Raw genomic sequence first — 13,379 nt, 5'->3', positions numbered from 1 at the left:
ATACCGATTTCAGGAGCTTTATTCCAGTATTTATGAAGGAGATGTGCTAAGTCTTCCAATGGTCATACAAGGGTCTGGAGAGGATGAAGGATGGTAGTAAATCCCTCCTTCTTCTTCACCACTTTCTCACATGGGGGAGGGGTCTTGGGTACACACTCTGTAGCACTGACTGTAGGAAGGGTGCTGGGTAGTGTGTGTGTGTGTGTGTGTGTGTGGTGTACACACACACACACACACACACACACGGTTAAAAAATTCAGCATTTTTTTTCAATACTGGTAACAGGTAATGGATGGCAATGGCGCCCCAAATCTGGGGACACAAAAGTGGCATGAACGTGAGACTTCATGTCCCGTCCTGTGTGAGTCTCAGATTGGAGTGCGAGAAGAATCCAGGTGAGATCTAGCAGAAGTGAGTTGGAGCTGAGCATCAAAGGTGACCAAGAAGGCTCAAGTTTGTAGATCAGAGCACCACAGAGGAGAGAACAGTCACAAAGACCGCCAGGATCTGCCACTGGAAAGGGTTAGGCCCTGATACTGTGCAGAGCCTCCCTACCTGCTGTGACTCTCTCTGAAGATTCTGGGCTACTGGGCATTTCCACTCCTATCTGGGAGTCTAAATGAATGGTAGAGGTAACCTTGCCACTCTCCGATGTTCCACAGTGTCTTAGAAACCCAAACCCACTGAGGACTTCTTCAGTAGACAGAAACCTTGATTTTTCTAGCCAGGCTTCCTCAACCCTGTCATTTCTCACGTGAAGAACTATTGCACAAGATACATCCTAGCCCCCACAGTGGTACCTTAGGGCTAAGTTCAGTTTCCTGAGCCACACCGGTCATTTAGAATGAAGTATGGGTCTTCACTCTGTACTCCCTCAGTTTCTCATCTCTCGTGCCCGGTATAGGACAGTGTTTGATTCCAGCACTATTCCCACTTTGTTTCTATTACATTGCTGATTGAACTTGTTTTCTCAGCCAGTCCAACCTGCAGATGATACTCGTTAGTGTCTGAGGGTAAAGGCCAATCTAACAGTCTGGATAAACCAGTCGATTTCTTTTCTTTGACACACAGTAAGGACTCTGGCTACTTTAAGTCTTATTGAAGGGCATCTGTGACTCTCATTACCCTGAGCACAAGAATAGTTAATGAATTGATGTCTTGTGTACTATGACCTGTTTATTTCATGAAGTATGGTACATTATGAATAACTGTCTGGCCTTAGTCTTCCAAGCAGAGTAACTTTCTATATGGATGCCTTAACACAGTTCCATGGTTAAATTAGACACATTATTGATAATTCTGATTATCCCATTATGAAATGATCGTTCATATTACATAATAGTTTGAAAAACTTGAGCAACACTTATGTTATTCAGATTCCTTTATTGAGTACTTGTTAACAATAAAAAAAGGTATGAAGTCCTATTCCAAAGTCTAAACTCACTTTTAACTTAAACCTTGAGTTTTCTGAATTACCAAGTCTGAAGTAATTCTCTTTATACCTGAAGAATGTTTTTATTGAAATGTTTGAGAGAAACATTTGTACTGCAAAAAGCATATGACAATCATCTCGAGGATATAAATCAAGTGTAAAAACAACAAAATTTAGCAGGAAACCCACATTGCACGAGAAATATGTAACACCACTGTTTGTAATTTGGTGGCTTGGCTTGCTTGTTGTATAACTGAACACCGCTTTTGATAGCTTAGCCTCCCATGGAAAGGTAACTGTGTGCTTTGGGTTTTTCCAGCCTCTTCTTGACCATGTTCACTGAGCAAAGACTTAGCTGTGTGGATCCAGTCACAATGATGGTCTTTGGTGGATTCCTAATATAATCAGAACTTCTCTCATTGAGATAAAATCCCTGCATGGTCCTATATTTCCTTCAGTTCCTACCCCACAGGAGACTATCATTTTCCTATGTTTCTCATTCAGAAACAAATTAACTCTGCGTTCAGATTTGCTTGACAATTAGCTTCTGTTTGTTGCCATTTCAGATTCCGAAGTCAATGGGGCTCTTATAATTTCCCTTAAAAATCAGATTGTTGATTTAGGATTATATAAACTCTGTTGTCTGGCCTTTGAATTTTCACTGAGAACGGCCTTCTCTTGATCGCCTTCTAGACCCTGAGGAGAAGGAAGTGAGTGCAGTTAGAAGTGAATAGGACAAAATATCACAGGTAAGAACAGGGCGCCGGTGCACAACATATCTGTCAAAAGTGAATACTATCTTCACTTTAGGGTGAGAAAGACTGATTGCTGTAATTAAAGGTGTATTAAAATGTAAATTTAGATGATTTTGAGTCTCTAGAAATTTGAAGAAGTTTTGTGTGCCCATAAAAATTGCTGATAAATCTTTTAATTAAAAACATATGCAACTGGTCACTTAATGTCAACATTCTACATACCAGGTTAGCTTAAGGCTAGATCTTCATATATAGTATTTGAGAGTCTTTGGAGTTCTTTTCATTATTAGTCTGCAATAACTCAAGAATTAGAAACTTTCAATTCAAGGTTTGTAAGTCCTACAAAGAAACTCTTTGCTCTTTCAATACGTTGATATGTTTACTTACTTAAGATATTAGAAAATTGGCATAAATTTAAGAAATTACATTGTAAATGTCAAGTATGCAATAGAGAATTAAATTAGATAAGTACTTATTTGAATACTAATTGATTTCTGTCTCAATTGTAACCCCAGCATTTGTTTCTGACTTAACTCAGTGGGTGAATAGATGTAACCATTTATACAAGTCTATCTGCCATCCTTTTAAGGCTTGTTCAACTTAAATCAAGTAATAAAGGAGAACATATACAGTTTACTTGACACTTATCAAAGCAAACTTTGCATCAAAGTCACTAAATATTGTCTGTCCAAACCCAAAACTCAACAAACTGCATTAAACACCCCTCTCTGCCACTTACACCATAGAGAATATGTCAAACACGCATCAATGTAGTCGATTCACCTACCTTGAACCCTTTTGTTGGCTTGTATCTTCTTTGCAGGTGTGTCTAAAATTAAAGATGTGTAGTTAGAAATGCTTTGTGATTCCAGGTAAAATCCAGAGGCCATTTCCAAGCACAAAAGTCTAAGTGTATGTAAGCATTGATTCAATGTGTAGCTGTGTGAGTAGTAAACTTACTGGTCCTTAGAATTTCACTTACTGACAGGCCATCTGCTCCCCACACACCATAGTGAATGTTCAACAAAATACTGTGTTTTATTGTGTCTTTTGGAGTCCCTTAATTTGTGCTATTTTTGCATGGAATAAATGGTTATACTGTTGCTGACATTTTGGTAAAATGTGACACTACTTTCCAAGACAGCTACCCATATTTCAGTCATTGTATGTGTTATTTGTGCCTCTGTAAAATTGTAGACCATGAGCAATTTAGAAGTGTGCTTATGTCCATTCCCCTTGATTCCACTGTTTAGCTTATAAAATCAGAGAAATTAACAAGATATATAAATGATAAAACCTTTCACTTTTCTTTACACTTTCTTTTATGTTTAGGGATTTTTATATGCATGTATGTCTGTGCACCACATGTATGCCTAATGTCTGCAGAGCACAGCAGTGTAGATCTGAAGTTACAGACAGATGTGAGCTGCCATGTGGGGGCTTAGACTCAAACTTAGATCCTTTGGAACAGCATTCCGTGCTCTTAACCATTGAGCCATCTCTCCAGCTCCAATGTTCTCCATAGTTTTACAAGGTTCATATGATTTGTGTTTTTATAGTTAGAAAATAATGCTCTCATCCCTTTAATCTAACTCCTGATGTGACCACCTAATAAGCCTAAGATCGTGTTTTATCTTCATTTTGAGGGTGTTTGGGATTAAAAACTGATTGGTTCCTATGGTGGTTTCATTTTTTTGGATTTCCTTCACTTTATTTTCCTTTAAAACTTTACTTGGTTTTTGTGTATCATCAATATTCAACAATAAAACCAATTTTCTTCACTGGTACTTTTTTCGATTTTATACATTTGAAAAATGCTCGCACTAAGCATAGTGCAAGATGAACAAAAGAAAGCAAGTGAAAAAACCCACTCCATTTTAAGGAATTTATGAGCTATGCTCCAGTGTTAACACGTTTCCAACATGTCAATTCTCCCCAAGGCAGGTAACCATTTGCCAAATCATGTTAGGACTATAGTTGGACACAGAACCATAGCAGCCCCCTTGAAATTGGCTAATAAGAGGAAAATGTCCTTGAATTAGAGAATCTAGGTTAAAACATATCAAACAAACATTTTCTTTAACTACAAGTTTATTTGATAATAAAATAATGGGTTATAAAGTTCATCACAATGAGATAGATGATGTAACCTTAAATGTTGAGTAAGGGTGTGGTTTATAGTGAGCTTATTAAATTCTATTTGATTGAAAAAATTGATATCAGGTTCAAAAAGAATCTTCTAGATTCCCCTTTCAAATGGACAACTGCTTTCAGATTTCCTAACATAAATTTGGTAGAGTCTGACAATGAGGTTTTGCCGATTACTCTGCTATGAAAGGATCCAAATTAGAAATGTCCAGTGAAGCTCAGAAGCATCTTGGAATGAAATTCTAATAAAACACGGAGTCCGAGTGTACTCTCCTGGCTCTCAGATATCTCTCAATGAGAGAGTATTAGGAAGTGACTCTCTGGTGGATGTGGGTGAAGAAACATTCAGAAAACTAGAGAAAGCTAACTTGTCTAGCTCATGCCCAGGTGCTAGTAACTACATTGCACACACTGGTACCTATAGTGCATCTTTTAAAAGACTTCTTATTTATTATTTGTGTGTGTGTGTGTGTGTGTGTGTGTGTGTGTGTGTGTGTGTGAGAGAGAGAGAGAGAGAGAGAGAGAGAGAGAGAGAGTTTATATGCATCACATGTGTGCAGTGCCTATAAAGACTAGAAAAGGGTGTCAGAGACCCTGCAACTGGAGTCACAGGCAGTCAAGGCTGCTCTGTGGGAGCTGAGAAACAAAGCCCATTACTCTGAGCGAACAGTGTTCTTAACCTCAGAGCCATCTCTCCAGGACCACATCCTCCTTTTATTTTTCTTTTTTTCGGAGCTGGGGACCGAACCCAGGGCCTTGTGCTCGCTAGGCAAGCGCTCTACCGCTGAGCTAAATCCCCAACCCCACATCCTCCTTTTTAAGAAAAGAAAAATCCTTAGAAATAATTTGCTAAGCCTTCTAAAGTGGCTCTTGGAACCCATTCCTCATAGATCTGTGGACAAGTCACATCCAGAGAAGTAAAGGAAACAGAGAACAACAGAAATAAAAAGAACCCCATTAAGTAGAGAGAAAACACCTTTTTGTGTGTGCTTATTATTATTATTATTATTTTAAATTTCATCTTTTCCTTTTCTTTTTTTCTTTTATTGGCTATTTTTCTTTACATCTTAAATGTTATCCCCCTTTCCTAGTTTCCCCTCCAGGAACCCGCTATCCCATTCCCCTCCCCCTGCTTCTATGAGGGTGCTCCCTCACCCACCCACCCACTCCCTCCCACTGAAAACACCATTTTTAAAAAAATGTACATATATTCTGGGAGGGGGGATCAGTTCTTTAATATTTAAGTGCCATTTCAAGGAAGACTTTCGGAGTCTTATTAATTAAAGGGAAGAGATATACTTACCCATAGTTTAAGCCTATAGGGATGAAACAGTGTAAACAGGGACAAACTCTAATTAATTCTCTAAAAAGCACCGCCATTCCACAAAGCTGCTGACTATGGCAAGGGTTAAAAAGGAAAACCAAGGATTCAAATTAAATTCCGCAATGCATTTGCTCTCCCTTTAAGGTCTGCTATGTTTTTATGACAGGGAGGCGCATACTGGGTTCTTCAGTCTCACTATGGCTGTGGATGTGAAGAACATATTTGCTGTAGATATCTATTTGCTTTGAATAATTTCTAGTCTGATGTTTCATTGTTAGTAAATTGAACGAAATATGTATTTAGTTAGCTGTCAATGATCCAAATGATTTTTTAAAAAAATTCCCATTTTTTGAATAGCTATCACTGCGAGTTTGTATAGTTTGAATCCTTTTTTTCTTTTGAAAGTAAGTCAATTTAATGCCACAGAGAACATTCCAAACTTCATAGGTTAATTTTATATGCTAGGGATTTTGCAATCCCGAGTATAGATTGTCACTCAAACAGTAAGCAGGAATACATAGTCACTTGTCAGAATGTAGTTTTGGAAATGCAAGTTGCTAAAAGCACTTTTCTTTAATGCTTAACTATGCACCTACAAACTCCAAAACATGCCTGTCTTTGTTATGGGGACAGTGAATACGTTTTTTGGAAATAAGGAAAGCTTTCTCAAATTTAAACTTATGTGCCAGGTAGCAAAATCATTTCTCTTTCACATAGTCAAAATATCTGCTCCGTTTTCTGTGTCAAGTCAAAAAAGTATTCACTGGTTCCCAGTTTTACATCATAAAACTTTTTAAAGACTGTTTAAGCAGTAATGGCTTTCTGGACTGACCACTCACACACACCAGTCAATTTGCCGGAGACAGCAGACGGTGCCGTCTTTTTAATCTAAATAAAGGAACAGCCTACACGTCCAGTCTTTAAAAAGCTCCACCACACCTGTTAAGGGGGTTAGTGTTCAATGTGTACTAACCTCCCTGAAGCAGTCTTTTAATCGCCTCATCTTCAAATAAGTGACCATCGCCACCTTCAATGAACTTTGTGACCTTGGAGACCTCTGAGAGGACACACGTTCACAGCAGAAATTGGGTCACACAATAAAAAGGAATTTGACACAGTGCATACTGCCACCTGCTCAGTAAAGAATTCCAGACACTTTGCAGCTCCTCCTAAGTTCTAGTGTTGGTGTCTGGTATCCTGTTTTCATCAGCTGTCAATCAGTATACAGGCAATGTAAGGCAGCTGCCATTACATTACAGCTATGCCAGCCAACAATCTGTACAGGTACCACATCTGGTCTCGTCCCCTTTTTTTGGACGAGCCCTTATGCTGGTGTGGAATGGGAATACTGGAGCACGGTGGCATAAGACATGTACTCAGCCTTCAAGCTGACCTTAGATATAGGACAGGTGGCTCTAGGCATACTGACCTTTTTGCAAGAATTTCTGCAGGGTCTCTTCTGTTTCCCCACCTCCTGTGGAAATCCTAGTGTATTTTATCTCAGGACCTAAAGGAAAGAGGGTTTTAGACTACGTGGGCCACAGGTCTGTGCTGTGACCGTTCAGCTCCTCAGAGTGAGTGCAGCCATAGGCACCATAGCAACGATGGGTACGTCTGTGCCCCACAAAAGCTGACTGCAAAATATGAGGCACAGGCTGTATTTGCGGATTTCTTTAAATAAAATATACAGAATATTGAATTTAGAATTTTAGGGTAATTCATAGATGTAAACCTCATCTAAAGTTTACTAAATTTGTCAGCTGTTTTAGACAGACTCATATATACTTTGCTTTGTAGATGTACAGACTTTAACACTAATAGAACCCCAAAGGAAGTTTCTCTTAGTATTCAGAAACTCAACAGGCTTTAAACTAGAAGCAGAATATCAGAAGGCTTGTGTGTGCACACAGAGTTTCATGGACATGATTACAGACGTGTCTATGGAAAAGTCTTAGAGTAAGACGGGGTGACATTTTGTACATTATCTTCTCTGTAAAAGCAAAACGGGAAAGGGAGCAACTTTAGTACTCGCCGTGACAGAGGCTGGGTTGGTGTAGTGCACATGTCTTAGGGGTGTTATAACTTACAACGTGTGTATAATCTGAGTACCGCTCAGAAACGGAATCAAAAATCACCTGTGATGATGCGTTCTTCCCGGGTCTCTTTTTCAGTTATTTCAACAGGAACCCCGTCTATGATTTTGGTGTACTTTTTAATGACTGGTTCTGAAAGAAGAGAAAGAATACCACACGTGATTCATCCTCTTACAATGTCTATATCTCCAGAGCTGGAGATTTTACTCAAGGATGTGTTTCTCATAGCCCCTTTGTTTAAGAGACAGTCCTAGCCATTGCTGGAATAGACTGAATAAATTCCAGCCAGTCTGAGGAACTCTGTGTCTCAGGTGAGCAGGAGGGTTAACTGGCAAGCTGAGCTGTGATTGGAAAGGAAACCTTCCTAAAAAACCCAACTGGTTTGTTAATACAGTCTCTAAAAGGTTGATTGCAATTTTATTTTACTAAGGTGTGTATGTGTGCGCGTGTGTGTTTGTGTTTGTGTGTATGTATATGTGAGTATGTGTGAGTGTGAATGTGTGTGAATGTATGCATGTTTGTGTGTGTATGTGTATATATGAGTGTGTGCATGTGTGTTCATATGTGTATATGTGTATATGTATATGTATACGTATGTAAATTGTGTCCATGTGTATGTATGTGTGTGTGTGTGTCTGTCTGTCTGTCTGAGCTATGGTGTACCTGTGGAGGTCAGAAGACAACTTAATCCTTTCAGCATTTGTGACCCAGGAATCTAACACAGGCTTGGAAGAAGGTGTTTTTTCTATCTCACTAGCCCGTATTACTAGAGTCTTAAACAAAAAACACCAACCCCTTCTCTTCTGAGAACAGTATGGCTGTGTGTGTTGACATCATTGTGATCATTGTACATCAAGACTGTCACTTTGCATATTCATAAGAACTGATCTAGGAGCTTAATCCTTTATTATTGAACACGCTTAAAGACAAGCTACACTATCTTCCTGATTATAGCAAAACTCATACCTAGTAACCAAAAATCTCTCAACTTGTATAAAATTAAAATCAAGATAAAATTTGCTGTTTAATAATCCTAAATCAACACCATTTTAAAACGTTACAGGGATGCTGCTACCCCGGCATACGCAAAGGCCTAAGGCTTAAAGTACCTCCGTGGATCACTTCTGTCACTGTTTCACCTTCTTTAATCAGCCTGAAGTCAGGCTCGCCTTCAATGTGGATCTTCGTCATTGCAGGTCCTGAGACATCGTGTTAGGAGACAGATTAGTGCACTGAGGCAAACCTTTAATTTTCCCAAACAAGAAATTTACTTCCACGTTTCTTGTTATTCAGACTTCAGTGTTTCAGGTTTTGTGAAACCAGTTTTAAACATTTCCTGCTATTCTTAGGTTAGACGATATTTGGGAACACAAAGGACTCAGTTATGCTGCGTCTTCCCCAACCCCTGCTTTAGCATTTACAGTGATGCTCAAGCCAGTTGTGTTCACCATCACCCCTCGTTAGTGGTTGTGAGGTATGATTACAGACAGTATCTTACGTGGGTTTCTCTGGGAATCAACATTTACAGATTGGAGATGCTCAGTTGGCAAATGGTTCAGTCACACTTTGCCAGAGGACATAACCTGCCAATCTTTGCTCACATATTTTATTTAATGCTTTTTATCATTCATGATCTTACATTCTCTTTGATGAGTATAGCGTTGGACATAAAGAAATCTAATCTACTTACCTTGAAGATGCTATGTCTTAGGCCTTAGAGGAAGATTGACTTACCTGGACTAGTGGGAGGATATAGATAGATATCAGCATCAACTCACTAACAGTTACGCAACCCTTCAAATGCACAGTGGGTTGCACTTGACTTGCAAAGTGATTTTGTTCCCAGAGAAAATCAGTTTGAATGTTAGAAAGCTTACTACTACATTAGTTGATCAGGAATATTTTATGGAGGAGTAAGAATCATTCAGTTCAGTACATTTAACTTGCACTTTTCAATAAGCTGGAGTTATAATGGATTATCTTGAGAGGATTGATTTGTTTATTGAGAAATCATCAAAGTACACCATTACCCAGAGCTAGGAAATAAATAATAAATGACATAAGGCAGAGATCTGTTCTTCAACCGGTAAGTATTTCAGGCCATAATGTTTTCTATGTGGCCCAACAGTGATTGTTCACATAAAGGTCTGAGTAGGTTTTAACATGTGATAGCCCCAAATGCAAGTATGACCAATGACTTAAGACAAGGGAATGAGTTAGCGCTCTGACTAGCTGTTATCTCTTTAGAAAAGTCAAGTCGAAATTCTGGAAGCACCTTTCATTGTCAAATATTATAAAAGAAATTTTACTAAACATTTCATATACATATACATGAAATATATATTCATTTTCTGACTTGTTCTTAATTCTGAATTTTGATTTAGTGTCTTTTTGATAAAAAATTTGTATCTTTTTGACAAAAAATAATTGTAAACTTATGTCTTGGACTCTGACACATTTAGTAAGAACCCAAAGAGCATCAGTGGATTCACAAAGTTCAAACACTGAAAGGGGAATGAGAGTCGTAAGTGGGATCTGTGGGCGGGTACCTCCCTCTTTTGATATGCAACAGCACGGAGGTGATGCTTTCTGCCCTACACTGAAGAATATTTACAGATGAGATGACCCCATCACCCTCCCTCCGAACCATTATGAGGAAGAACCCCAGGTAGACTCAAGGGTGCTCCCAACTGAAGAGTGACATCAGACCCCTGTTGACAGACTGGGAGGACACACACATTGAATGAAGAATCATGGAAGGAGAAAAGACTGAAAATGGGAACAGGGCACTTGTGGATGACTTCAGTTTTGGAAGCTGTGCATCAGGAATAGCAAATTTTATTGACTATAATTTAAAAACATCCAATATTTGTTTGCCTAAAATTGGTTGATCTTTTTTTTTACTAACATAATCAAATATATATTGTCAGCCAACACACTTTTTAAACTTAATTTCTACTTGAAATCCCCAATTTTTATTCATCAATAAATAAAAAACAATAAATGATTGAAATTCTTTTTTAAAGCTAAGCATGGATTTTAAAGGCTAACTCAACTGTAGACTCAAGAATGAACGATATCCACAGCTAGCCAGGCAGGAAATCCACCTTACGTTCTCAGTGAGTTTGCGCTGTGTTGGTCTAAAAGGAAGAGACACATGTATTTTGAATTGGCATCTCATGCCACAGAATGAAAAGCAAATGCAAACCCAGGTACAAGGACAGCTAGAACAGTGCTCCTAGGATTCAATAGAGCACAAGCTGTCCCTCTCTTAAAGGCTGTGCTATAACTGGGACACAGTGTGAATTTAAGAAAATAGAGACAGAAAAAAGAAAGACTGCTTGCATCTATCTCAAGGAAGATGACAACAGATGTGTTCTCTGTGACAAATTATCCCTGCCACAAGCACGAACGTGGGCATTGTTGCTAAAGTTTGATCTTTGAGATAATAAAAATGCATGAAGTCAAGGTAATATCCAAGAGGTTGACATCAGTGAACATAGTAAGTATAGAAAGAAAAGTGGCATTCGCAAGATGAGAAGTCTATACAGTATGTTCAGAGAAGAAATGTAGGACTCAGAGTTTGACCTGCTAAACACCACTATCTTCTGTTTTTTCATCTAAGTTTTAAAGTATTCATTAATTGTAATTTTTAAAGCTTTCATTAATGTATATACTTTCTATATCCTTTTAGAATGCTCACTGGAAAAGATGGCTGTGTATTTTTAAACAACATTCTTTCAGTGGCATAAAGAGAGTATGTGATGGTGATGGGGGGTATGTGTGAAGATAGAGCTACAGAAAGAGTATATTTTCTGAAGGAATCTGCAGCAAAAATGTTCATGATTGATTTGTAAAGTGATCATCTGGGTACCAGTGTTGATACAACCTCAATTAGATTCAAATAAATACAAGCAAATGTACTGAAAATATTAGGGGTACACCATCTACTTTGCCAAAAATATATTTCACTCCACACACTGCAGTTACACAAGCATGCCATTTGTAAAGAAACATTTAGCATGTTAGTTTCAAAAAGAAGGTAGGTGTACTTGGAGAGATGAGTTGATTACATGATATGTTTTTCCAGAATGTAAGGAACCATGGGAAACGTTGGTTTTACCTTCTGTTTTGATAATAGGCTGAAGACTGCCTTGAATGACTTTAATTTTTGGTTCCACGAGTTTGGTTATAATTTTAGTTGCTGAAAGTAGAGAAAGTGGAGCATGAACGAAGTTTAACTAGAAACAACTCAGATGAAGTTGTCCCTTTTGGGCTCTATAGGGTCTGAGTTTACGGTGCTAGGGTCAGGCAGTCACAGGAAATAGTCACAGCAAATTAATGTCTTCTCGTGTCCAGATGCTGAATCCTGCAGGCCAGTGACTTGGCTATGTTCCAGAGGGGAAGAGCTGCTAACCAAATGCCGCATCCCATCTAGAAATCTACCACTCTCTACCAAATCACTAAGGCTCTGACTTCCCTTTGTGCTTCTTGAGAACACTGGCTGCGTAGCAACAGGAGACAAATAAACATGATTAATTTCATGCAGTTCGTAATATCTTAAATTGCTCTGTCAACTTCTTTCAATGTCAACTTTTCAATGAAAAGCAGGATATGGGAAGAAAAAGACCTCTGGAATACTCCCATGCATTTGATACAGAAAAGAATATATGGAAACAAATTCACAGTTGGAGAGGCGGATAAATTTCAGCCAGGAAGTCATGAGCTTTTGGCAATAGATGTGAGGTGGTCAACATTTAATTTTCAGCTTTATAATAACTTTAAGTTAGTTTTCCATGTAAAGGTTTTCTGGTGAATGTATATCACTTCCCAAGTGAGGTTATTGTGGGTTTAGGTTGGGCAGATTTTATTGTTGTTGTTTTGTTGTATTTATTTATTTATTTATTGATTGATTGATTGAAAGAGCCAGGTCTCCAGCTCTACTTAGGCCTCCTTACTCCTAAGTAGAAGCATTAAAAGATGATTCCAGTAGAAGAGGTGTCAACTTCGGTCACACCTGTGACAGTCAGTAGCACACTAGCTTTCTGCCTGTCTCAGCCCCTGCTCTTACAAGCTAAGCTACATCAACCCTTTGAATGGGTGTGGACTACACCTCTGTGGGGACTGCTTTTCAACCACAGGTCATCTCTTGGAAAGTCAGATTATAAAGGTCTAAAATGTGTCAACTCCGCACTTTCAATGCTTGGTCTCACAAGTGCTTCTACCACAGACAACTGTGCCCCCAGAGCAACACAAAGGCCTGTTGCTAATGTTCAAGTGGAATGATTAATCCCTTTAAGGTTTTCCATGCTGGGGGATTTGAACTTCTGGGGGGGTCTTGATTGGCAGTTTTGATTCTGTGAAGGCTTAAGTCATTGGGACAGCTCTAAAGATTTCCTGATCCCTTGTCCTCTATGTAAAATACTTTGTATTTTATAATTTATAACAAAGTGTGCTCCCAATAAAAATTTAAGATGTATGGTATTTTGTAGGGGGGACAAGGAAAATAAGCACCAACAAAACAGAAGAAATGTTAGAGACAATTTAACAAATGATTCTGAAAATGGAACTCTGCTCTATTTGGCCTGCAGCTCTATTTAAAACAGCCAGCATAAGGATGTAAACCC

General features: G+C 38.6%; 1 protein-coding gene across 4 annotated transcripts in view; it reads right to left on the bottom strand.

Annotated features, from left to right (window-relative positions):
* Positions 1-1,363: 1,363 nt before the first annotated feature.
* Postn (periostin) overlaps positions 1,364-13,379 on the bottom strand; it is a 31,531-nt gene continuing 19,515 nt past the window's right edge. Inside the window, exons 17-23 of one of the 4 annotated variants that reach the window (XM_006232335.5) lie at positions 11,876-11,956; positions 8,862-8,951; positions 7,795-7,884; positions 7,089-7,166; positions 6,633-6,716; positions 2,975-3,016; positions 1,364-2,128 (exon numbers count right to left, since the gene is read on the bottom strand). In XM_006232335.5, coding sequence (XP_006232397.1) covers positions 2,091-2,128; positions 2,975-3,016; positions 6,633-6,716; positions 7,089-7,166; positions 7,795-7,884; positions 8,862-8,951; positions 11,876-11,956 — 503 coding nt within the window. In that variant the 3' untranslated portion in view covers positions 1,364-2,090. The remainder of the gene's footprint in view (positions 2,129-2,974; positions 3,017-6,632; positions 6,717-7,088; positions 7,167-7,794; positions 7,885-8,861; positions 8,952-11,875; positions 11,957-13,379) is intronic. The other 3 variants (XM_006232336.5, NM_001108550.1, XM_006232337.5) reach the window with 3 other exon arrangements.

Source organism: Rattus norvegicus, chromosome 2 (assembly GCF_036323735.1).
Source record: "Rattus norvegicus strain BN/NHsdMcwi chromosome 2, GRCr8, whole genome shotgun sequence".
In the NCBI taxonomy this organism is placed as follows: Eukaryota; Metazoa; Chordata; class Mammalia; order Rodentia; family Muridae; genus Rattus; species Rattus norvegicus.
The sequence above is the reverse complement of the archived record's forward strand: the minus strand, read 5'-3'. Positions and strand labels throughout refer to the sequence as shown.